Source organism: Micromys minutus, assembly GCF_963924665.1.
Source record: "Micromys minutus genome assembly, chromosome: 17".
NCBI lineage: Eukaryota > Metazoa > Chordata > Mammalia > Rodentia > Muridae > Micromys > Micromys minutus.
Genome location: NC_137952.1, coordinates 41,485,177 through 41,512,588, shown reverse-complemented (window position 1 = coordinate 41,512,588; position 27,412 = coordinate 41,485,177). Strand labels below are relative to the sequence as shown.

General features: G+C 40.9%; 1 protein-coding gene across 3 annotated transcripts in view; it reads right to left on the bottom strand.

Moving 5' to 3' along the window:
- The window catches only part of PLCB1 (phospholipase C beta 1), a 644,223-nt gene that overhangs the window by 115,865 nt on the left and 500,946 nt on the right, over positions 1 to 27,412 (bottom strand). For all 3 annotated transcript variants that reach the window (XM_080931577.1, XM_080931578.1, XM_080931579.1), the window contains exons 13-20: positions 21,754 to 21,838; positions 18,607 to 18,784; positions 13,970 to 14,037; positions 10,413 to 10,509; positions 8,353 to 8,437; positions 6,367 to 6,491; positions 3,019 to 3,173; positions 103 to 267 (exon numbers count right to left, since the gene is read on the bottom strand). In XM_080931577.1, the coding sequence (XP_080787703.1) occupies positions 103 to 267; positions 3,019 to 3,173; positions 6,367 to 6,491; positions 8,353 to 8,437; positions 10,413 to 10,509; positions 13,970 to 14,037; positions 18,607 to 18,784; positions 21,754 to 21,838 (958 nt within the window). The remainder of the gene's footprint in view (positions 1 to 102; positions 268 to 3,018; positions 3,174 to 6,366; positions 6,492 to 8,352; positions 8,438 to 10,412; positions 10,510 to 13,969; positions 14,038 to 18,606; positions 18,785 to 21,753; positions 21,839 to 27,412) is intronic.

Genomic DNA, 27,412 nt, shown 5'->3' with positions numbered 1-27,412 from the left:
ATACAAATACTTTATACACCCATAACCAACCAGATAACTGGGTTATTCCTCTGTTTAAAACACCCAGAAAAACTTGCCTCTCGAAGAAAACATGAGACCCACCTTTTTGAATACAATTGGTTCTTCTTCCCAGACAGGATTTACAGCATTTCCTTGGGATGTCTTGGTTTTGAATGCTTTCCTCCTTGTGTCCACAGGCAAACCAAACATATCCACTTCCACATAAGTCCCAACTTTCTTATCGGAGAGAAACTGACCTGAAATAATCTGGAAAATATCAGGAAGTCTTGAACAATGAGTAACAAAGCACCAGGGGACAACTCTAAGGCGGTCTAATCAGGTCCAAGACAGCCTGAGTGGGAAACCACACAATGAAACAAAAGGAAGAATAGAAATGTCACCCCTTTTCTGCTTATGGGATTGATTGAGGAGAATGAGAATGGGGAGTTAGGAGCCAATCAGATGGAGTAGTACGGGAGCAATAAAGGAGCAGCATCCTTGGATGTCACCAAGGAAGCATGACCTCTGTCTGCATCCAGTTAGCCATCTGTATAACTGTGGGCCTCTTTGTTTAGCTGCAGAATTAATCAGTGTCTTATAGTTAAGTAAGAGTTAGGTCTACATAGTCCTATAACAGGTCCCATGTCATTATCTATCTATAATCTAATTGTCAACATCTCCGGGACCTATCTTAAAGGTTAATGGACACAATAATACTGGACCAACTCAGAGAGCTTCCCAGGTTCCTGCCTCCCTGCCTCCTTCAGAATTTCAGGCCACATCAGCAGGGTCTTTGTCAACTCTCACCGTTTATGTCCCTGCTAACACTGTGCTGGATTTCTAGCCCAACCATCATCTTGGAAGTACTGTCCCTGTCATGGGTAAGCTCAGAACACTGCTGAGTGGCTCATGACTTTGTTCCAAACACATAACCTGGGATTGTTCCATCACCCTCTGCTTTTTTTCTGGAATGAAGTATAGGAATATTTTATTTGTTTCCAATAATCTCTGTGATAGGTGACAGATCCCTTGGATGGTGGCAACTTGGTTTCAAGAGAGGAAGATGTGGGGGATGTTATGTGAATATGTAGCCTTAAAATCTCATTCAACTCCACAATCTTGAACTACTCCGTAGGGAGACAAAGTAGGTCGGCACTTGTACGGATGGATAACAGCGAGTCCACTCCTGCAATAAACCACTGCTGTTTGACTTGGGTTCTACCTCCTGGAAGGTTTTGTACAACATGTTTGACACTTTCAAGTGAAGTGATCCCTGCAATGGATTCAGATGCCCTGAAATTTTGGGCACTCATGTTGTTTGTTGAAAAGCAGAGCCCTGAAACAGCAATGACCCTAAGCCTCGGTGTTCTTGTTAGTTCACTTGGATGGTATGTAGGCATAATAGTACGTAGATTTGGAACTGTAAGGTCTCTCCCAGAAGAGCCACATAGGGGTATCACAGAGCCAATCAGAACCTGACTCCAGGCTTGGCATAATGAGGGAGACCTACATTTTGGAAGAAGCTAGAGAGTAAATTTTTAGTAGAGGCTCTTAACTATTTTTCCTTCACCCCAACTTCCCTGTATCCAGGTCATGGTTTTATAACTGTTTCCACTGTCAGAGTAAAAGTTTCAAAGCAAAATCAATAAGCAAAAAGGCATATGGGAAATATGGTAGATCTGAACAAGGTCAAGCTACTGCTAGAACAACAATTGCCAGGAATGCTGAAATTAGTTTGCTGTCACTGTATGGTGTGGCGTGTGTCTTAACCGTTCTTGACAGGAATTAAACATCATCTGCTGAAAACAGTCTCTTAAATACATTTATGCACTGGTTTTGCTTAGGTCACTCTATAATCTGTGGTTTGATATAACTCCAAAAGATATAATTACATAATGTTTGACTACGGTTTTATTTTTGAGCCTTGAATATAAAGTGGCTCACTTTGAGGAGAATGAGGGACTGACAGGCAATGCCGGGTATAGAGACCTATCATTCCGGCACTTCGGTCAAGCTGGAGGAACTGCAACTTTACGGCAAGCCTGGGCTACCCAGCGAGATTCTCTCACAAAGACTAAGTGCTTGAGATATAGATCAATGTTTGGACATTGCTTAACATGTATAAGGGCTTGGTGTTTTATCACCAACAGTATAAAGTGTGTGCATGTGTGTTTGGGTTAGATAATAAACTGTCAGAGGGTGGGTGAACAAGTTTTTCACATGACTTTGTTAAGGTCAGTCTGCAAAATGCACTTATGTTTAGTTTTGGAACTTTATTAGTCATGAAGCTATCCAAGAACACACTCAATAAATGAGATTTTAAAAAAGCAAACTTTTACTTTTTATAACACTTTAATTCCAACAACCACATGCTTCCAGAATCTATGGCCAAGATCTTTATAAACATAGAGCCCTCTCGTGGCATTAAAATACTTCTTGACAGCTAAAAATTCTCTTCTCACATCTGTTTCAAAGACGGAACAAAAGGAATTGAAAATAATTTTTAGGATAAGATACATAGTTAAGAAAGCAGCCCTTTAAGATTATTGAAATGGCTTTTACATCCCTGAATATGCTGGAAGATTATAAAATATGCTATGGTAACTTGGCAGCTTTTGTTCAATATTTAATAATTAGACTTGGTGAAACCTGGGGAGGGGAGACCGGAAGGTCTCCACACAGACCCCTGGCTTCTGTGTGCATTTCCCAGTGGGATGTCTGCTCTCAGAGAGGATTTGCCTCTGGGAAGTCATCACCTCTATTTCTTTAACTCCATTTACTCTCATCCCAAGAAATGAGACTCTGCTCCTTTATGGCTATGTAGTCTGGGGAAATTTCTAATGAATATTTGATCCTTAAAAGGATAAATGTATGAAGGAACCTTCTTAGCTCATGAACTTTCAATGACAGAGACAGTTTTTTTTATGCAGAATAAGTTATATTTCAGCCTCTTATTGGGGGTGCATTTGGGACTTGGGTGTCAAGAGTAGGGGGTGGTAAGGGTGGGAGGGTACATACCTTAACAGATAAAGTGTTGGCAACTATCCCATCTACGATTCCTTCAGTAAATGGATCGAAATGCTTGTCCGGCCTCCTCATGAACTCTGGCTTCAGCCTGTAGCCGCTCTTCCCATTGTATTCGTACATGCCCATGTTTATCTGCATAGCTAGGTCTGAGGACCAAAGACACGCAGGGTGAGAGCATTTGTGTTTGGAAATTGTACAGTAAGACTACAATATTTTAGTCCACTTCCCTCAGCATTCATGACTGTACCTGGAAATAGACACTGTCATAATAATTTAGAGACACAAATGAAAAATAAAATGAGCTGTAATCCCCAAATTCAGAGAGAACACTGCCAAGAGGCTGGTTTGTAATCTGGTTATCTTTTTCTATTCAAATATGTTTTTACAAACATTGTACTCATTTTAGTAAGCATTTATCTGCCTAAGTTCTAACAGCTGTAAAAAAATTCCTTTGAATACTTATATTTGAGTTGATGATTTTAAACCAGTTCACTCTTTGGACACATCTATATTTCTACTGAACTTTCAGCATTTTACGTAAGTGTTTCAGGGAATGTCATAATGAAATTTTAGAGAACTTGGCAATGGTTTTGCTAGAAGTAAGGGTAATTGTTGAGGCAAAAGGTAGGTACATTAGAAAATGCTGTTTTTTTCTTTGGTAAATTTTGTTAAAATGTTCTCCAGAGAGTTTAAATTTATTTATGCTCACATAAGCCATTTTAGAGGATTTATTGAGGGGTGTTTTTTTATAACTCACTATGAGGGGTGCTTTAGTTATTAATTAATGTATAGAAGAATATTTAAATGCGCATTTCTGTGATTAATTATAAACCATTATGAATCATTCACAGATTCTTTTTAAGTGCTCAAAGGTTATTGGTCAAAGTCTTCCCAACAGTGTACTGAATGAATGCCTAAGTTTACTATAATTGCTAAAATTAAAAATAATAACATAGTTTAGGCCCGAGCTCAGTGGTGGAATATTTACTTAGTGTGTGGATCCTAACCCTGGATCAAATCAAAGTAAGATTTGATTCGCAGCACAAATATATATATATATTTTTATTTATTTATTCGCAGCACACATATATATATATTATTTATTTATTTATATATATACATATATAAATAAATAAAGATAAAAAGCAGAACAAGGATTTTAAATTCCTAAGGCACTGAGGAAGTGTCTAGTTGTTCCAAATCAGCCATGAAGTGATTTATTTGTACTAATGAGGCCAACAAAGAAGTAATAACAGGGCCTTTTCTTCAGAGTTCTATGTAATACTTTTTAAAGCACAGAAAATAAATTAAAATTTCTCTATTGCCTTATTAAACTATGATGATCATGAAACTAAAATTGGACAAGGTAACTTAAGGAAACAACAGACCTCTCATACTTGAAACAGTTAATGTTGCTCAGGAAACCGTATTGTTAAACAGTACTGATTAGACACATTTTTCCTAATGAGAGGAAAAGTATTAGGGCTAGGAAGATGGTTCAGCAGATAAAAAGCAGAGAAATTAAATCTGATCTCCAAGACTCACATGATAGAAAGAAGTGACTTATAAAAGTTGCTCTCTGACCTCCATGTGGGTGGCCATACACAGACCCCCCACACAGACACATATGCACACATGTGTACACACAGACACTCCTCCAAGGTTTTAGGAGAATGGAAGCAGAATGAAAGCCCGGGGTCACTGTGTCCAGGGAGGCAGACAGATGTGTTAGTAGGAGACAGAATGTGATCCACTGATCCAAATTAACAAAAGGAGTCATATCTCTTAAGATATACTTACTTCTAGCTCAGTATCTTATCCCAAGGGAATGTACACCAGAGTCAAATCTGGATGGGTTACAGGCTTATGTTCCAAGTAAGAAAGATACCATAGAGACGTGGGGGCAGGGTGGAGAAAGTGAAGAGGTGCCACACAGTTGGCATCCTTAGCATCTTGTACCTCAAGTCTCCACAGGAAAGATGATTTAACATGAAATTTATGTAAAGGATTTTCATGTTGAAATTATACAAATATCTGATGAAAAGTAAACATTTCAACAGTTGGCAAAAGGAGGGAGACAGGGGAATAAATATGGACTTGGTGTTGGTGTGGAAGGTGCCATCGTATAAAGACCACACAGGACGAAGATACCATGCCTTGTGAAGTGCAGCTCTTTCTAATTCCACAAAAGACAATATGCTGACTCTGTCAGCAACTCCAGCAGGGAGGAGGACTTACCAGCCACCTTACTGTCGGACTGGACAGCTTAGGGAAGCAAAACAGTAAAGATGAAGGAACACGTCAAGTGTTCAACCTGGACAAGCTGTAGCTAAAATGGTGGATGATGTAATTTGCCTGCCTTTGTTGTTCCCATTATTCAAAGACAGCATTCGACCAAGGTATCTGATAATAGAGCCACCTCATGCCACACATTAGTGAGGAGAGAATAGACGAGCTCGAATGTTTATGTCTAATTTTGCATCCTGCCAAATGCTTTCTGCTCAAAACTTTTTATATAATTTAACAAAATCATTTTATTTAGAAGCCTTTTCAAAAAATTTCAGGAAATAGGTTAGATAACTATCTGTAAGACTGATCTCAGAACATTGGTAAATAGTAGGAAAAAAACCCATCTTGGTTAGTGACAGAAGAGATGTTTTGAGTGGATTGTGGAATATGCTTAATAAGCAGCTACTAGAACTCAAGTTCTCTGGCTGTGAGATGGATGAGCAGATCAGGCTGGTTGCTGTGCCCTGTGAGGGTGTGATTCAGTCTCCAGGAACAACATGGTGGATGGAGGAAACTAGTCCAGCACTGTGTTCTAACCCCCACCTGAACTCTTCATGTACGCATGCCTCCTCAACACAGAGAAATATATATAATATAAAAATTCCATTTCTTGTAGCATATTTCTGTGTATGCACATGTGTATATTGCCCTTTAATAAGGAACTATTTGAAGAAGCATGATTTTGTGTCAGTACACACATACACACACACACACACATACACACATGCACACACACACATACACACATACATACACACATACACACATGCACACACACATGCACAAGTTTATGTGTGTCAGCACACATATGACTAAAGAAAAATAGCATGAAATCCAGATATAAAATCCTTCTCATAAATTATTAAAGACAACCTCTCAATGATCACACTTCAGACTTTTCCTTCTGCTTTGATTTTCCTTCACTGAAATTTATTTATTTTTCAACCAAATCTGGCTTTCTCCCCCTCTCCCAAGCTCTCATGGCAATGGCTTGTAGACACTTGGAAATGTGGTTCTGATGAAAGGGACATGAGCTCTGTGTTTACTTACCCACTGTCTGGAAGTTGAGCGCCACCATCTGACAGCCAGCATTCCAGAAGAGCTGAGGCATGTAGTTGGATGAATCCACTCGCGTTCCTTTGGGATATATCCTGCTAAGTTGCATCTTGTTGTATCTGGACCATCATGTTAAGTAGTGAATACTGTTTCAGAGTTAACTTATAGTCTACTAGGCTACTTTCTTATCTCTCACTGGGGAAAGGAAGTAGCTATTGATGATCATCACATTGATGGGTGGAATATGCACAGAACGGGTTACTAGAACATATGTATTCTTAGAAGCAGTATTGCTTCTGGGAAACCTGTGGATGCTACAAAGTAGGACAGCAAGAATGCCTTCTGTCAAAGTCTATGTGGTTGTGAAGTGTTAGCTGCAGTTGTGATGATGGGATTATTGTGTGACCTTAGTAGACAGTGCAAACATCAAAGTTCTTTCTGAATGTTCTTTCCTTGTTTTCTTTACCTTCTCTGGAAATGCTGTTGGCCCAGACTATGTCAGTCTTTAAGATTAACAAGGTTAATATAACACAGAAATTTCTCACCTTGCTTCCAAATTTAATTGTTTCCATCCTAAGAACTTTGTAGCCACTGATGACTGCTCTATCTTTTTAACATGATGGACCTGTTCTTATGAAAAAGCAAGGCAGAAGGGTACAACATTGATTTGAGTCTCAACATTAAAACTTGTTGGCCATAAGATCTTGGGTATGTTAATTAATTTTTCTGTTCTCAGTTTCCTCAGCACTCCAGTAATTGTACAATCCCTTCGCAACAGGATTCTTTTGAGAATTAAGGAAGATAAAACAAAAGAATAACAAAGAAGCACCGAATACTAGTAACAATAATTTTATAGTATGGCTTTAATTATAGAGTTCACATTTGTTCCCTCTTCTTTCACTGATGAATGTATGTGTGTGCGCACAAGTGTGCGTTCATGTGCTGTCTGTCTGTCTGTGTTTATCTGTGTGTGTTATGTCTGTGTGCCATGTGTATCCCAAGCTGTCCTGGAACTGAAGATCCTCCTGCCTTAGCCTCCTGACTGCTGAGGAGGTTGCCATACTTAACCTCTGTTGATGAAACTTTAAGTGGTATGTGTGAGTGTGTTGTTTATGTGTGAATATTTGCAGGTGCACATATGTGTCTAAGATTATACAGGTCAACCTAGGATGCTACCCCTTGGCTTTATGAGCCAGGGTCTCTCGAAGACTTATAGCTTGCCCAAGCAGGCTAGACTGGCCAGTTAAGCCACAGGGGTACTTCTGTTCCTCACTGCAATTACAGATGCATGGTACCATACCCAGTTTTCTAAAATCATGAGCCCTGAGCTCAAGCTCAAATCCTCATGCTTGACTGGACCCACTGATGAGGTGGGAAGGAATTTTATTCTAGGGTTTATGTCATGAAATGGAACTCATTAGGACAGTAGCATTCATTTATAAAAAAGTAAGATGAAGGGCTTCTTTGATTTTCATTCCTAGGGAATTACATAGAACTGGAAACCACCATTGGCATCCATTTACTTTTATATCATTGTGATTACTGTTCTCACTCTTTTACAACTGAATATAAATCACACATATGTGAGGTGCTCAGCCAGGTTTACAGCTCATATGTAACATTGCTATAATTGCTCGTACATATCTATAAACCTAGAGCAGGGTATAAAGTATGCACACATGTGTAACATATATTGTACCCAATCAAATAGTAGAATTACCCCTGTTTAAACATGAAAAAAATAAAAAATAAGCAAATTGCCAAGGAACTTAGAGGTTGATGGCTTGAGGCAGCTCAGTAGCCTGGACCTCTGCTATCCTAAAGCCAGTTTGTCTCTCTGTAGACCAGGTTACCACATATGTATGTCACACTCAAGACTTGGACTATAGATAGAAATTGTTCTATGATTTTTTTTTCTTCTTATGAAACAAACAAACAAACAAAGCTGAGTGCTACAGTCATTCATCAAATCAAGGATACTCTACAAATTCCACCGGAGACTTGGTAAGCTGTTCAAGTCCTTTGGTTTCCACGAAGGAAGACATTTCAAAGCTTTTATTTCTTTCTGAGTTCAACAACAGATAGTGCAAAATATAAAATTCAGTATTATAAATTATAATACTCTAAGGGAAATAAACAAATGTTCAGTGAATTAGAGGACACCTGGCTAACATTCAGTGTGCATAGTTAGAATTTTATCAGTGAACCATTTACCAGCAGTAAAAGTTGAGTCTTGCATATTTATTACCTCTTTAAGTGTTCACAGCTTGGGTGAGAGAGCCTCTTGGTTCCGTAAGGCATGGATTAATTAATTAAAGGGTGCAATTTGGCAAGGAAAACTGTCTTGTTCTAAATCCCTCCAGGTTGGTTTCTTGGGGGATCTGCAGACATTGTGGGGACATCCCCGCTCACACTACATGCTATTCACGCCCACACTGCTTACTCTTAAAGTCACAGCTAGTGTGGCTTCACAATTGGATTTGTAAAGAATGAGTCTGTGAGGTTCATTCTCATAGTGGATCACAACAAAGAGTCAAAGAGGTGAATGTGTCAAGGACCACATTCCTGAACATCAGCTTGGTAGGAAAACAGGCTGAAAGTGGAATTCAAGCCTCAAGAGGGGCAGGGAAAAAACAAAGTGATCTCAGTTTAGAAGGACTGACCTTGCCAGGGTTTCCTCAGCTTAGGAGCAGTGGTTATGCCTGCACTCAGGTATGTGTTATACACAGGAAATGTTTTGAAAACTGATGTTCCTTGGGAAGTTTGTCCGTCTTGATTCCCTCGCTATCAAAATGAGAACTGTATTCTTTCCTCCTGACCCCTCTTATCATTGCTCACTTGTCTGATTTACTCCTAGTAAATCCTTCATTTTGATTAATCATTACTCTACTTTCATGCAACTAACTATTTTAATTGTGACTTTTGAATGAAAATGAAGTCTTCACGATGGGTAAAATACAGTCAATGAGATTTCTAGCATGAAGAAGTGAGAGAAATCAGAGGAGAAAGTGCTTAAATGTCCGTGGCATCACTGGGTTCCCCAGAATGCCCAGTCCTCACCACTCTGCCTGGAAGCCCCTCTAGGAGCTTTGCACCGCGGAGCCATAGAAACTGAAGCCAGATGGCAGGAAACCTATTGCTTTAGGATGCTCGCACTGAACAGCTTCCGGGAGCAAGAGTTGGCCATTATGGTATCCGAACGTGCTCATCTTTATGTATGAGCTATAGTGAAATTTAAATTCCTGGTGTAGCCACACACCAAGTGCTACTAACTGGCCCAGAGCAGAAGTGCACAAATATAAATGATAATGTCACATAGAAGCTTAAAGTTGGTATATCTACATTTTAAAAAATGTGGCTGTTACATTTAACCAAAATTTCAGTTAAGCAGCCAGGACCCCTCAAGGACCCTCTTGCTCTGATACCATTTACCATATATGTATCTGGCACATCCATAAAAGGGTGTCCCCTACTAGGTAACAGAAAAATGACTTTTTAAAATTCAATACAGGTGTATAGTTGGGGGAAGGGCAAACAAAGAGCATTGTAAACTCTGTCACCTAGTCACATAGTTGCCTAAATACACGAAAAGCGCTTAACAATTGGGACCTGAGTGGGTCATTTCGACTTTGAGGTACCAAGCTTGTCCACGTCTTTCTTCTTTCCCTTTTGCTATACTTGGGTGCTGAACATTAGTCACTGTGCCACTGTTGGTCCCACAGGAGTGGTAACAAGACAAAACAAAATATGGAATTCTCAATCAGTTGGACACCGGTTTGATATCTTTCCAGTAACTACGCACAGTCTGCAGTCCTATTAAATGTGTGGAGAGACATCATACAATACTGTTTTCTAACGTATGAAATCTGATTATAGTTTTGAAGTGAAGTGTGAAAAGTGTTATGTTTCTGTAATGATACCAGGATCTGCAACCCAGGCAAATATCCAAGATGCCCAGAACAGAAGGCTTCCTCCAGGTTCTGATCGCCTCCTGTGTACAGACTATAATAGAGATTCTTTTTTTCTGCCAGAAATCTTACTTTTTGAAGTTTCGAAAGACTCAAACTTGACGGGCTGAATATAGTTCACCAGGTTGGACATCTCTTCTGTGGCCATGGCCTCGCTGCCAGCAGTTCCCTGGAAGCAAAAATTAAAAAAAAAAAAAAAAACATAAATAATAAACATTTCCAGAGATAGCCTTACACTATGCAGGGTTAGCTTCACAAGAAAATGGAGCAGAAAACTCTTCTCTTCTGAAAAGAACTTCAGAGAAATCTACCACAGGGGAAGGATGCAAGGTAGGCCAGGTCCTTATCACAGATACCTGATGGCACATATGGTTTAGACTTGCACGTTCACAGTGCTTGTTTATATATAATTTAGATACTTTGGGGATGAGAGATAAAGACTTACCAAAAAATTTATCCAAAACTCATTGGCATGTTATACCCACTGCCTAACTTTTTTTAAAATGCTAAGTATTGAAACTTAATCAGGATAATTAAAAAAAAAAAATTTATAGTATAGATTTTTCCATGATTTTCATTTTTCCATGAAAGGGTGTCAGGTCAGCCTTTCAAAGTAGGACATTTTAGACTCTACACTTTCAGATTATGTATGCTCAGTGTATGGCTACATTACGAATGTAAGAAATGGCAGGATTATCTGGGTCAAGTAGTGTCAGTGTGACTCCTTATAGCGGTGGTTCTCAACCTGTGGGCCAGGACCCCTTGTGGTTAACTGACTGTTTTGCACACAGGGATCACTTAAGAAGATGAAAAAGTGCTTATATGTACATTAAGATTTAGGACAGTAGCAACACTATAGTAGTAACAAGAATAATTTTATGGTTGGGGTCTCCACACCATGAGCAATTATAAATGGGTCATAGCATTAAGAAGGTTGAAAAGTGCTGCTTTATAGGACTGGATGGCCTCAGCCCTCTCCCCAGGTATCAGGGATGAAAATATGCATTAACATAATGATGCCCACAGGAACTGCTGCCCCCTATAGCAGAAATCACAGAGGAAGTCTAAGGTCAGCAAACTGAGAACTCATTTGACAATAACATTTATCATGTAGGTAAACATTGTGTGACCTGAAAAAGTATAATTAAACAAAGGTTGCCTTGTATAAGTGGGGCTCTGCAAACAATTCTTCTATTTCTTTTTTTAAAAATTATTTTAAGAAACAGGGATAAATGTACAGATTTTAAAAGAACTTTTGCATAAAACTATATGCAGTACTTGATTTTTTTTTTAAAGGTTTGATAGTATGCATTGAAATCTTACTAGTAATAATGAGCATAAAGTACATATAAAACAAAATGTAACATGGAGATAGTCAAAGTTCTCTTGGTGTGTAAAGATTAAATATAATGATTTTTAAACACTAAGGATTGCCACAAGGCTATAATCTTAGCTCTTGAATTATTAATGATTTAAGGTCCAGGTGTACCACACTCTGAGAGGGTGCTATACAGTTATTTTTTTTCTAAGAAGGACTGAGGCTTCCACATTCTAGCCTTCCTTCTTTTTGAGCTTCATATGGTCTGTGAGTTGTTTCTTGGGTGTTCAGTAGCTTTCTGGGGCTAGTATCCAATTATCAGTGACTGCATATTGTGTCTGCTCTTTTGTGACTGGATTACCTCACTCAGGATGATATTCTCTAGAGCCATCTATTTGCCTAGGAATTTTGTAAAGTCATTGTTTCTAATAGATGAGTAGTACTCCATTGTGTAAATACACCACAATTTTTGTATCCAATCATCTACTGAAGAACATCTGGGCTATTTCCAGCTTCTGGCTATTACAAATAAGGCTGCTATGAACATGGTGGAGCATGTGTCCTTATTATATGTTGGAGCCTCTATTTCTTGACAATCATTCCCTCTCTTTCATTGGTTCTTGTGTGATAGGTATGCCATGTGGCAACAGCATAGAGGTTTAGGTCCTAGATCAAGGCAATCTGACATTAAATCTGAAACCCCACTAGTCAGAAGCTGTTCCACTATGGACAAGATGATTACCTGCTGTTTAATCATCTACCAAAGTAGGAATATACATCAGTTCTATAGCACGTAAGGTTTTATAATTATTAAAAGTAAGATTGACAACTGGGTGTGGAGGCACTTGCCTTTAATCTCAGTTCTTGGGAGATAGAGGCAGGCAGATTGATCTCTGGGTTTGACTCTAGTCTACAAACTGAGTTGCAGGACAGCCAGGGCTACACAGAGAAAACGTGTCTTGAAAAAAAAAAAGAAGAAAAAGAAGAAGGAAGGAGGAAGGGAGTGGGGGTAGCAAGCTCAGAACAGTATCTGGCAAATAGTAAGATTTTATATTAACTTAGATGTTATCTGCAATTACATATCTTCTAATACAAGTTTTAATGAAGAAAACCCACAGTCATTACTTGCATAAGACAGGCTTCTAGAGATAGGGCTAATATTTTCTCATTTTTAGTGTAGAAAAGAAAATGGATAGAGATGGGGTTTCTTTGTGAAAACTTTAGCAGAAATATTCTGGTTAAATGCCAACTGGGAAATACTCATTTAAAAATAGACAGTTGTATAATGATCCAAATGTACCCCAAAGCCATTCTCAGACAGATTGAGCCTCGGTTATTACAAGTGCCCCTCTTGGAAATCAAGATGAAATTCGCTGGGGACATAAAAAGTACATTTTAAATGAAGCTGGACACCGTGGCTCATGGGTGTGGTCTTAGCTACACAGAGGCTGAGGTAAGAGAACTGTTTGATCCTAGGAGGTTGAGACCATTTTAGACTATTCAATGAGACTCATTCAAAAGGAAAAGAGTGCCAAATAAGAATAGTTTATTAAGGTGGACATACACCTTTAATCTCAGCACTTAGGCAGAGACAGGCAGATCTCTGAGTTTGAAGCTAACCTGGTCTACAGAGCTAGTTCCAGGACAGCCAGGGCTACACAGAGAAATCCTGTCTCAAAAACAACCAAACCAAAAAAAAAAAAAAAAATGCGTATTGAGCTATCTGTTGTGATACACACCCACAGTCCCAGCATTCTAGATATTGAAGCAGGAGGATCTTACATTTGAGGCTAGCCTGAGATACGAATTTAAGTCAGGTCAGACTGAGCTGCCTCATGATAATATCCTATTACAAAACCAAGCAAGTTATCAAACACCTCAATGAACAAATGAATATTTTAAAAGAGGAAGAGCCACTTTTATTATAAGGCTGTCATCACAGAGCCAATGACTCTAAAACATATTGGGATGGAGTACAGTATAAATTTTGTGATATTGACTGAAATAAAATCCTGAAGTCCTTATTGAACTGTCACTGGTTTGTTTCTGAGTTCTGGGCTGCTATTACTTTGAGCTGGTGGCATCTCCTGGAAAGTTTATGTCAATGTGTCCCCTCGGTTGATACAAAACCAAGACAATAGAGTCACTGTCACATTTCTGAACACTCCTGAAAACCCTGTACTTTCTCTGGATTTCAGACCATTGGACAAATATTTTAATTGCCTCCCCAACAAATGGAGCTATATATCCAGCATCCTGTGCTTATTCCTTTGGCCACTAGATGGCAGAAGGGGATCATAAGCTAACTCACCTCATCCATGGAAGACTTTTTACAGTCATCATCATCATCGTCATCATCACTCTCCGTATCTGCTTCCCCTGTGAAATTTTAATCACAGACCACGATTTCAGCATTTGAAAGTGCAAAGAATTCGCAAGAGCACACCGCCAACAATGTCCAGGGCATGCCCTCAGAAGGCCGACATTGCTTTGTTTAAAGTTGTTTTTTTTTCCCCCAAAGATTTACATTTTCTTCATAACAGATCATTAAATTGACAGTTGGACAAAATGTTCACAAGTTTGCTTTGTGAAAAGCACCATCAAAGTGTCCAAGTTCTGTTTTAAAATTCCTGAGTGACTTTCCCCCCTGTTTGCTTTTAAATACTTAAGTCATTGAGTATCATATTCTCTCTGTGTACCCCCCTGTAATGATGTTTATGTTCTCTCGTGCATGTCAAACTCTATGATCCTAACAGAGACAAACCCTGCTTTCCTTTTTCTGTCCTAACCTGAGCCATGCCCCTTTGAAGTAACCCTTGGCCAGCACACAGCTCAGTGACCAACAGAGGTTGGGGAAGAAATTTATGAATGAGACCAGGAACTGTGGGAAATGGTAGCACAAATAAAGACTTGAGAGTTGCCAAGCACGGGTCCACAGTTGCCTCAATAACACACAAATCATAAACACGATAACATTCTTCAGCTCCAAGAGTGTAAGAGTCAGGGACAGTAAGTAGCTACAGTGTTTTGTGAACTCACAGTAGTTGTGACAGCATGCATAAGACCCAGTCAAGCTCAAGTCAGACAAAAATGCAAGCATGGGGAGGCGGGAGGGGAGCATGAAGTCTCATCCTTATAGGAAAAGCTATTGGAAATGATAACTTCTGGAAGACAGAGAGTCAGTTTTCTATGAGAGTTTATCTCTTGGTAAGTTTATCATCTTGGTAAGTTTGTCCAGGGGAAAGCTGCACATCCAAGAATATTTGGGCAGCACAAATTGGTATTGAAGAATTTCAAGCAAACAAAGAAATAGGACATGTAGTTGGAAGTGGGGAGAAAGGGGAGTGAGTCTGAGAATTTTCAGGGGTGAGCATGATCAGAACATGCTGTAGGGAATTCTCAAGGAACTAATAAAGTTGTGTGTTTTTTTAAATGATATCATTTGTTTTAAAAGTGCAAGATAAAATAATCTGATGTAAAAAAATGAAAAAAAAAAAAACAGAAAATAAGCTTTAGAATCACTACACTAAATATATTTGTGGCAGTCTGACCTAATTTGGTGTCACATTTAGCCAGCGCGACGCCATTTCAATTGGTTGATCCCATCCTTCTCCCTAGGATTAATGGATAGTTTTAGGTAAAATATCAACCTTAGTATTAAGCACTAAATTCCACTATCTTCTAGGCTTTATTCAAACTCATTCAATCATGTAAAAAATATTTTCAGAGAAAAGTAAAGAGGCTACAGTTAGTTCTCTATCGCCCATCCCCCTTCATTTTTTCCCATTGCAATAACACAAATACACCAGTAGATGGCAGAATGAACTCGTGCCTGAGGCAGTAAGCAGTGCCTGGTACCTGCTCCCAGAGGGGCCTTCTCAAAAGTTGGCCACACTCTTCACCATGAATGAAGCCCAGAGCACTACCTTCCAAGAAGCTCCTCTGCGTTTTCATGGGATGGACCAAGGTCAAGCAATTACTGGATGGTAGTTAGGAAAGCGTGCACTAAACATCTGCAGAGGGGAAAGACTTCTGTGACCTGTTATCTGTGGATGGCCTGTTACAAAGAGCCACGTAAAGTCCTTGATGGTGCTCACACAATAATTATTCAAACCATTTATACTTGCTAAAAATGTATTCTGAAATATAACAGACATGTTGTTTTGGAGGTGGCTACTTGATGTTTCATACACATTTTATTTCTTGAAGTTCTTCTTTGTATTATTATTATTAATGGGGTGGGGGCAGAGTCCTTTAATTAGACAACCTGAAAAGATGTTTACCAGAACATTCTACAAAAGGATTCTTGAAACATAACAATTGTCCAATCAGCATTTCAAACACATGTGCAGGTCATATCTTGGGTTGTATACGGAAGAAAATTACTTCATCTGCCTCTGCTGTGAAAACAGAGCTGATTTTTCTTTGGCAAGTCTAACAAAGAAAAAAAATACCGATCCATTTTTATATATTAAGTTACCATGGAGTCTGTACATACTTATGGGTCTTCTAAGACTTTGAGAGGACCCTGGAGAAATCTATTTGAGCCATAAAAAATAATGCCCTTTTTAAAAGCAACACTAACAACACCCAAAAGTGGTATCTTACTTGACCCTCGTTCATTCTGGAAAGTATGCTGGCTAAGGGTTGGCTCCCAGAAGAGGCATCCAGCCAACAGAGTAATTTAGCTTTAAAATAAGATTCATGTCATGTGCTTGTTCCTGGTACTGGGAACATCCGCAAACCAAATGATACATTATCAGGACTCTTCACCCCTGGGCCTACCTTAATTCTAAAGCCTTCAGAACTATGTGGCAATCAAACTGGTTGCACATGACCGGCTCCTGGCTAGCTTAGGAAACCTACAGAATTGCTACCAGATTGTCACCATTTCTCTGTATTAAGCAGTTGTGTTCACTGCCTGTAGAAATCATGATTAGAGTTATGCATCCAGTTAATGGGAGAGAGAAACGGGATTAGATAAAAGCAGATGGCACAAATACCCACCAAGCATCAGTGTGCAAAGAAAGGCACGTGGGAATACGTTGGGAAAGAAGTGGTCTCTGAGGATCATCCTATCAAACTTTAAATGCATTCTTACTGAGAATGGAAGTTAATTTTCAAAAATAAATCAGAATTCTGTCATATTTGAAAAACCACATTGGTGAACCATGGTGGGGCATGGGGGGGCATTCTGAAAGAATTATATATAGTCTGTACCTTAGGGTGTCAATTTAAATAAGGAGAGCCATTGACAAGTTGACAAATGAGGCAGACAATAGAACAAAAGGAAATCAGGGTCAGCCAGGGCTTGCAGGTGTGAAGCTCTCAGCTCAGAGCACACCTGCCTAGCCTGTGAGAGATCTTAGCACCACATAGGCTCTCACAAGACAGCCCCAAATACCCAACCGGACAAGCAAGCCACCATCCAAGTTGGCCATATTATGGCATCATGTTCTGATTTCCTTACTTTATAGTTTAACATTTCAATTGTTTAAAAAACTCTACATGTGGTAGGCATGGGGAACTACAGATATATGAGCAACACATGGATTTTCACCAAATAAAAATGGAGCTACATTAAGATAGAAATTTCCAGAGTCCAGAAGAAACCAGGGCTCCTTTCCAGTTCTGTCTAAGGCTAATGGTTACCCTGACTTCTGACAGCTTTTCTTGGTTTATTTTCTCTTATACAGATGAAGCTAGGTGATATGCTATTTTTCCCCCTTTTCCCCTTTTCCCTGGCTATTGTGTTCACGGTTACTATGCTTCTGTGGGTAGCTGTAAATCACCCTCATTCTATACATTATTTCTTTGTGTAACTAAACCATGATTTGCCATCAGCTGATGGATTGCTTGCTGACAATGTTTGGCTATTTTTCTAATAATGTTGCTTATATCAATTTTTCCGTTTCTTGGTAAATATTACTACCCATTTCTTGTTAGCTCTCTCCCTAGGAACAGAACTGGGGCAGGGGGAGGTGAATCTGCTTAGCTTTTGTCGATATATTGAATATCTTTATTCTTTCTTCCCATCCTCCTTTTCCTTTCTTGGCTTTATCCTCTTTCCTCCCCTCCCTCCCCCCTCTCTCTTTGCTAAGAACAGGACTCAAGAGCCCTATCTCTGCCAGGCATCCACTCTACGACTGAGAACAGTCAGCACCCCAGGGTAACATCATCACCCTCCAAGAAGGAGATCTTTGGAATTGTCAGGATTCCGGGTAAGGGGAAATAAATTACGATCAATGGCAAATAACCCAAAGTAAGCCAGTGGCCCTTTGAATTTTTGTCTCACATGGAGTCAGTTTCAAACTACCATGAAAGGGAATGCTAGGCATTGCTGGTACTTGTCATAAACATTGCAAGTCATTTGTCACTTCATTTTTTTTTAAACACTCTGTAAAACATGGGAGAACTGCAAAGCCCAGCACCCACCAGTGACTGCATTCAAGTCTGCCAATCTCGTCTTCCCTTCTGCGGATGATGTTCATGATGAAGTTTAGAAGCAGGTAGCTGCCGTAAAGCATATTTGCCTCATGTGAAAGCCAAAGTAATACCTTCCCAAAGATGAGCTGACTCCTTAGGTGAGGTCAGGCCGAAGCAGGGGACTGCCTTGGACTCTCTCAGTGGGCCTAAGTAATAACTTGAGGCTATATGCTGACAACAGTTCCAAGTGGTGGTCAGAGGGTAAAGTGACCACAGAGGAGGGACTATAGAAATGAGACAACATTACTGGCTTGAAAGCTGGAGGGAGGGTGGGTGTGAGCAGCCTCTAGGACTTGAGAAAACACAGACAAATCTTTCCTTAGAGCTTCTAGGGAGTAATTCAGCCCAACTGACACCTTTGGTTTATTCTAGAAGCTTTCTCAGGGACCTTTCAATCTACAGAACTTATGGCTAAGCGTGCCATCTGAAAACCAGCTCATCTTGAGCCTGGCAGCCCCTCACCAGCTCCTGGAGACGAAGGCTCAAACACGCTGGAGGAGTCGCTGTATGTGTTGGAAGCCTGCTCCGCGAGCTTCTTTTTACCACTCCCCTCTGATGACTTGTGCGACTTCTTCTTGTTTTTCACCAAGATTTTATACATTAAGTCCATAGGGCTTGGAAGAGGGACTCCGGATTCCAGCTATTTAAAAGAAAGCACAGTCCTTAAAAATACTGTCCCTTCTTTTCATGCAACACCCCAAACCCATCGCTTTGGATACTGCAGCCTCTAGAATAGCATTTACTAGGTTTCACATAGCTCATAAAGGCATTCTACAGGTGTCCTGCATATCTTTTTCCTCTTAAAAAAGGATGCCTTTAAATGACCCAACTCACTTTCCACTATGAAACTACAAAAGTAAGGCCTTTGCAATGTACTGTTAGATTTGATGGATTGAACTTGGCCTCTCAGGAATTTTCTGATGGGCCATGCAAATCCAATCATCTTACTGCAGATACATAAATCATTTCTGTCCTGAATCTTCAGGGAAGGGCCAGACACTTGACAGAAAGAATTGGTGAAGTTGGGCAAAGTTTCCAAATAAGTCTCAGACAATGTGTTAGGGACAGCAGAATCTTGTTGGTTTCAGGTGGGTTTTGAGCATCAGCCAAGATGGACATAATTTCAGATTTTCCTCTTGTCCCTAGATTTGAGCTGTCTTATTACTGAGACTGACTTCACTGTCACAATTTTGTTCCTATAATGGGAAATCAATTTCCCACACAAAGGTTATGAGCTACTGTGTCAGGGAGCGTGTGCAAAACACAAGACAGACATATTTTTAGAAAGGTCTTTGAAGTCCCATAAGCTAGCCCTCTATCCTTTGCTTCTCATGAGTCTGGGGACTAGCATGAACTCACTTGAAAACTATGCAGATACTGGGTCAAAGTATCCAGGAAGAAGTGTGGCTACTTTAGGTTTTGGCTGCTCTTTGCCTTTCTGAACAGGGAAATGACTGCTACCAATCCTCTGGGCAGGGTCCTCTTGCTCTACTCAGGATCACAAGAAGATGAAGAATAGAAGCTCTTCCTGTGTTGGACGCTGGGCCCCCTTGAGGACCGGAGCCCAGGACCTGGAGTTAGTATGCCAATGACTTATAGCTGCAAGCCTAGGGAGCCAGGCTTCTAATGCTTCAGGCTTAAGAAGCTAAAGATTGATGGTGAGAAGCTCTCAGTCTGAAGGATCCAGATGTCCGGAACTGGGCAGCTACATTCTCCTCAGCAGCCATGAACAGCAATAGGGGACAGTACCTGCTTGTTCTCTATCTCCTGAAAAAGCTTAGGGTGACAGGGCCTTGAGCATCTAAAATCCTAGCATTATAGGTTGAGATCCTGGGCACTTAAGACTTAGCTTTCTTTGCAGTGATTTCTGTTAGATAGGGCCCAGTTTCCCTTTCCTGCTCTTTACAGCTCATTGTGCGTCGCGTCCAGCACCTTTGTTCCTGATGCTGGTTATTCTTTGCAATCTCAGTATCATCCCTCAGATGCTATTCTGCTGCTGCTGCTTCTACCAGCTCCTCTTCCTGCCCCCAGCTCAGCCACTGGACTAATGGAGAAAAGCGGGACCGAGAATTGTCTCATGGACTGCTCATGCTGCAACACCAGGGGGCAGCACTGGAGGCTGTCTCTCCCTGGAGTCACTTAGCTAAAAGGGGGTGTGGCAGGTGTGTCTGCAACCCTTCCCATCGCAGAACCCGCATGCCAATTAAGTACAGGCTCGTACTAATTACAGATTTCTGCTGGGCCACCAGGCGATGTGCTCCCCTTGGGTGAATATGGTTGCTCAGTGTTCATGGAGGCTAGTGATGGTAAGAAGTCTGTGTGTGCTGTTTAACACAGAGGTAACTAGAATAGTACTGCAGTTTTGCTTTGGCAGCAAGAAGCTGCAGTTGTGGAGCAGCTCCCTCAAGGCAGGCATATAATGTTCAGGGCTGTCAGGCTGCCATAAGAGTAGTCCAGCTGGCTGCTAAAGAGGTGCTGCTTGGCCAGCAATCCTCTGTTCAAGCGTCCAGACATCCAGGAAGGAGCTAACCACTTTCCAGTAAGGAATCAGATTTACTCAGCTCCCCAGTATTTTTAAAGGAAAGATAAGCAATAAGAGAGAGGCTTAAATAGTATTTAATAACTATCTACTCTTAGCTGAATACTCATGGGGAGACTTGGAGCATTGTGTCTACTCATGGATATAGTTATAGCCTAAGCGCTATCTCAAAGGTAGATGTAGGTGATGGGCAGCAGGTGCTGGACCCTAGGTGGTAGACAGCAGGTGATAGACAGCAGGTGGCAGATAGTAGAAGCAGATGGTGGACAGCTGGTGGCAGAAACAGGCTCAGGAACCAGCATTGCCACATTTTACATTTATCTGAAAAGAGTGTGTCAAAGATCCATTGAGGGGATGGGGTTTACAGAGTGCTATCCTCTTGGACTGTCTCTATCAGCTGACTCTAATCTTGACTGACTCCTGACAACTGAAACATTCTCCCCTAAAGGGGAAGAGGGGGGCTGATGAGATTCGGGAAGTAAACAAATTTCACACACTCAGGAAGTTCCTGAAACCTACAAGGTTCTCAAGGCCCCTTTCCATAATTACACCAACAGTATGGACTATCTGCAGTGGGGGGGGGGAGGGGTGGGAAGTAGAGAACTGGTAAACCTATCTAGCTGCCAGCACATCAGGCAGGGAGCACCAGGGATGTAGTATTTATGAGCTGATGACCATGCTGGAGTGGGCTTTTGGATTATGTAGTTGCCTTTGTGTTATCCACACTCCTGTCAATAACCCTTCACCTACATTCCCGTAAGTAACCCCATGGCATCAAATTAAACTTTGGTGGAATTACTACTTTGGCTTGTTCTCAGTAACTTATTTGGGGTAAATAGGCATTTGTTCACAAAAAAACAAAAACAAAAACAAAAACAAAACCCCCAAAAACCGAACTGCGTCACTTTAATCTGGAAAAAGAAAAGGAAGCAGATATGTATCTCCTGACGTCAGTTGGGCTCAGATCCCGCTGATCAAACAACACCATCATATATCTATACAGAGTATGTATCTCCCCAGTTGTAACTAATAAGTGTCTTCCTTCAAGAGAGCACATCACAGCTACTTACTGGGTATTTCTCCAGTGGCTCCATGAGGAGGGCATCACCAAAGATTAATCGGCAATACTCGGCCATCTTGGCTTGTTGCTTCGGGCTAAGAGCAAGAAGAAAGAAATTATGGGGTTTATTCAGAGATGTTTCTTTGCATTATTAACACAGAAAGAAGTCAGTCAGAATGAGCTTTCATTCTGAAATGAAACCTCATATGAAACCCTATCCTAAATATTACAAGTACACAGGCACTCACACGTTACACACATGAAGCATGCAGGGTGGGTGTGTGAAGCTATTTTTAAGGTCGTCAACAACCCAGACAAGGACATAACACATCATTTCCCTGTCTCCAGATTCCTGAGCTTCCTAGAATTGGAAACTTTGTTCCTTTTGATGGATTCTCTCATTCTATGTCAACTGCAAAAAGCCTGGGATTGGAATGTTTTCATGGTTCCCCGTGCATTCTTTTATAAAATGCACCAAAACAATAGAAAGCAGAAAAGGATTATTTATAAGGAGTCAAAGGGGGAAAGAAGAGTGAGAAAGAAAGAATAGATGGAGAGACAGATACACACACACAAAGAGAGAGAGAGAGAGAGTTAGAGAGAGAGAGAGAGAGAGAGAGAGAGAGAGAGAGAGAGAGAGAGCGCTTCATATGCAAAAGGAAATCAAGCAGAAGTATATGTTTATGTGTGTGGGGGCATGCATGCGTGCATGTGGGCATGCATTCTCCCATAGGGGATGCTGGAGGAAAGATAAAGCAGTGTTGGCAAAAACTGTCTCCAACTCTCTCTCTTCTTCCCTATCTTTTGAGACATGACCTCACTGTGCAGTCTTGGCTGGCCGGGTGTTTGAGAATCTCCTGTCTCAACACCCTGGGAACCAGGCTGATAGACATACAAGTACCTCTATGGTCAGATATGCTTGTCAGCAACTGTTCTGTGCAGATAGAGTAGAGCAAAGGTGGTAGTAACCCAGCTTGCTGCCAGGAGGAAACTGGTCTGATAGGGACTAGAGTTCAGGGTTTGCTGAGTTGAGCTCTGGACCATAAACTGCTCTGAACCCGTACAAGAAGAACTTTAACTGCTTTTGGAATCAGACAAAGGATGCTGAGAAGAAGCAATAGAGTTAACAGTTGAGAGAGCCTTTGAAGAACTACACAAGCAAGATGCACATAAAACGATCCTGCAGGGAGGAGACGCCCCGGTCTGCGGCTAGCCCAGACACAGTGTGCCTCCAGCCCTTGTAAAGATGCTGTCAGAGGGAACATCTGAATGCTTTCAGCACTCTTGTTTCCCTTGACCTTTTCAGACACAATTAAAAAGCAGTTTTCTCATCCTGGGCAATGATACACATCGTTACACAGCACCCAGTACTGCTGGGTTGGGTTTATGATCAACAAGCTGAGAGTCCTAACCTCCCCTGGTTAGACTGCAATGGCAATCCATTCTAGCAAACAAAAGAAAGTGTAGTAAAGAGAGGGCTAGTCACCATGATGCAAATGATGGTGTTTTGCTGTAAATCATAAAGATTAGAAGATGTAATTCGTATTTTCACTCTTCCCCTGAAGGGTAAGCCTGGAACGCACTGTGTTTTCTGGGAAGGGGCTAAGTAGACCGAAGCTCTGCTTGTTTCTGTGCAGAAGGAAAGCACTCATTGTAACTGTCTCTAACAAAAATGAATTGTGTGCTCTATGGTTGGGTGAGCTTCTGGGTTCAAATGTCAACTCTCAAAGTTATTATCTTCTTGGAACCGTGGGGATGTTAAAGGAAAGATTCCAAGAACTTGCAAAGCCCAACGCAGTGATTTTAAATGATTCTCCCAAGACAAAGTCTTCTTATGTAACTAAAGCTGACTTCACCCTGTGTATCCCAGGCTGGTTTCAAACTTGGAATCCTCCTGCCTCCCCCGGGATCATGTCCACAGCAAAGCCTTACACCTCTACACTGTTCCTGTCTTGCTCGAGCAAGAATTTATTGCGTGGTTTACACAGCCCTAAGGAAAAAGGTTGATGACTCTCAGAAGTTTGGGAAAGGAGCTACTGACCCTTCACTAAGTCCTGAATCATACTGGAGGTCGTACTTTAAGTACAATTCATTAGAATCTATATGGACCGGAGCTTTGGGGCAGGCAGGGAGGTGGTTGATGGGGTAGATGGTTTCTGCTAGTGGTCACTTACATAGGAAGTCTGCCAAGTCAGCCTGCTCTGGCTGTGGCTGAGGAACAGAGCATCTGTGCTGGGCACTATTCTAGGCTCCGCTAAGGAACACGGAAACAATACAGAGAACCTTCGGAGTAACGCTCTGTGGGGTAATCCTGATATGAGCAGCTCATGAGCCACACACTTCATTGAGCTCACCTGGAGCGTCAGTAAAAACTGAAGATTCACACTTAGAATCTATAGGGCAAACAGGCAGGTATTTCTAAGAAGTTCCCAGAGAACATAAGATGTTGGTCTGAGGTTTGCTTTGTGAAAGAAGTCTGCGTGAACACAAGGAGAGGAAGATGTAGGTATCCAAGAAGAAAGTGAAATGTGATATTCACTAACCAGGTCGATCGTGTTCTCACTAAACACAGTCATTCTTTTAATAGAACAGAGAGCAAAGTGAACACACACACACACACACACACACACACACACACACACACAAACATGTGGAAAACAAAGAGACTTTAATTTTAGGTCAGACCCACAGAAAGAAATGACATTAAAACTGCAATTAACAAATAAAGAAATCCCAAGGCTTTTAAAGTATCAACATCAGCCACCATGGTAATAAAGTTAAGGGGACAAGATTCACAAATATATTATGTGCTTCAAGGCACAGGAGATATTTCTAAGCAGATTAAAATATTCACAAAGCATCTGCCACATAGGTCAGTTTTCTGACAAAGAATGTACCCCATTGCATGAAGTAAAATCCTGTAAGATAAGCTAAGCCAATCTTGTCAAAATCTCAGTTTGTAGTAAAGCCAAGATTAGAAGTCACTCCAGTTCAAATTCAATATAAGATTCTTTCCTTGAAATGCTAGTTCATAAATCAAATGGAACCTTTTGAAACTAGCTTTCCTTCCTTCCTTCCTTCCTTCCTTCCTTCCTTCCTTCCTTCCTCCCTTCCTTCCTTTCTTTCCTCATCCTCTTTTTTTTTCTTATTGTTTGTGGTAGAGGTAGATTTATTTGCACACTGTGCATGCATGCATGTGTGTGTGCATGAGTTTGTGTGTGCACATACACCAAGGATCATGTGTACTACACTGTGGGCATATGGAGACCAGAAGACAATTTTTGTAAAGTTGCTTCTCTCCCAGCACCTTTTGTGGGTTGTGAGGATTGAACTCAGATTTCCAGACGTATTGATTCAGGACCATCCCTCACTGAGCTATCTTGCTGGCAGGAAGTGGGGTTTGTTTAATACAGTAATTCTAATACTATGACGTGGGAGGCAACTCTCTGGGAATCCTTGGAAGCAGGTGAGCAGAGAGCAGCTAGCTAGGTGAAGCACCCCTCCAACATCCATTGGGAGGTGATTTAAAATGTTTGAAAAGAAAATAGTAAAACCTGGATTTTTCCTGTTTCTTTTCTCCTATAAGGTGGGTTTTAAAATTTTGTTTCTTTACTTTTTCTTTTCTTTCTTTCTCTCTTCCTTCCTTCCTTCCTTCCTTCCTTCCTTCCTTCCTTCCTCCCTCCCTCCCTCCTTCCTTCCCTTCCTTCCTTTCTTTTTTTTTTTTTTTTATGGTAGTATGGATCAAATTAGTAGGAAGCAGAGTCCTAGGCCTCACCTGTTACAGACACAGCACAGACCCTGAGGTGGTTTACCAGATGTGGAAATCTGCCTTAAATGTGTGCAGGGTGTGGTGCTAGGTCTGAGGGTTCATCTGGTGTGGGTGGCCAAGAACTTGCTAGGATCTGAGGAATAATGTTGAATTAGGTGAGGTGATCCACAGGTCAAATTCAGGGCTCTAACAATGGAAGTCACTGCTTCAATTGAGTGTGTGATAATCCTCGTGGGAAATATCTTGGGCTAGTTGGCTGTGGAGGTGGAGGGGAGAACCGTGAAACAACTTTGCTTTCATACGAGAAGTCAGCAGTTCCATTTTGCACTGCCATAAAATTATCATAATTGTGCATCCTGGGAACGTTATGTTCCTGGCTTTGTTTGTTTGGGTTTGTTTGGTTATTGTTGTTGTTTTATTATCATGTATGAATTATGAATGAGCTCGTGACAGCTACATTTATTTACCAAGAAAATGCAGCATTCTGGTGCTGAGGCCTCTTTGCTTTTGTGCAGTGTAAGAATTAGGTTTTGTGTCAGGTTTCAGATCTCCATGAGATCCAAGTGGAAGACCTCACGGCACAACCTGTGGTGGGGGATCTCTGGCACATTGGGGTGAACACTGGCTGACCGTTGCCTCATAGATCTCTGGTTGTTTTGATCCCATGTGTTGGCTGTTTCCGATACTTCTGTTTAGAGGTGTGTGTGCATGCTTGCGTATGGATTAATATCCTCTATTCTAAGGCCAGGCTAGCTTGGTTTGAATCTCACCTCAGCTGCATAGCCTCAGGAAAGCTAAATGCTTAGTTGGGGTTTGGTTTGTTTACCTGGAAGATAAGGATAACCCTGTTGCTTTGATGAACAGCAGGGCTTATAGCAAGGGTTTCATGAACAGGTAACATAGAAGGAACAATGTTTGGTGCCAAATACGTGTTCTGTAAAGGTAAGCTTTTCTGTTCTGAGTGTGGCCTCTTTGTGCAAGGGAGAGCTTACTTTGTAGCAGGGGAAGCAATGCAAAATAGAACAGCAGTTCTTGATTTTTGTCTGCTTTAAGAAGACATCCTCCTTTAAGAAAACAACCCTGCTTTTAAAGAAAACAGAAGCCAGGCACTGCTGACAAGTCTGGAAACCACTCTGCCTGAAGAAAATGGAGAGGAGGTTGTTAAACCCAAGGAAAAATGAGGTAGACAAGGAAGAGACAGTCTCCCACCAAGCCACTTGCAAATCTGAGCAGTTGCAGCAAACCAAGTGTGAAATGTAGTCACTGCATGCATGAGGAGACATAGCAGGAAATGGGGTAGGTTCTGGTCTCTCTCATGCCACTCAGGGGTGTTAGGAAACCCACAAATAGTGAGTTCATCATCTATAGGATGAGATGCTCACAGTGACACAGGATGCAGACTGGTAAATGCTGTGCTGTCCCGAGAAAAAACTAGGAATACACTTACCAAATTGATTCCTTCAAACTCAAGTTGCCTTCTACTCATGTATTAACAGAATACTGTATGAAATTACTTAAACATTTGGTTCTGCTCAAACTGCTTCTTGAAGCTTTAGGAATTCAGGCACTAAAGCGTGTGTGGCAAATTAGGAAACTAAAAAAAAGACTCTCAGAAGGAAGGAGAGACAAAGAATGTATGACCCCTTTCATCATAAGTGCCACCAGCTTCCATAAAACAAGCAAATAAACAAAAATCAAACAAAACAAAACAAACAGCAACAACCAACCTGCCAGGGGTCCTCGTGAGGCACAGAAAATGTCACACAATCTCTATAAGTAATCATGGCCCCACCAAATGTTCTTCAAGCATTAGCTCCACAGATTGAAGTTGTTGTTTTAATAGACTTTGTCTCAACACAAACACTAATATTTTCTAATGAGCCCACGAGAGCAAGCAACT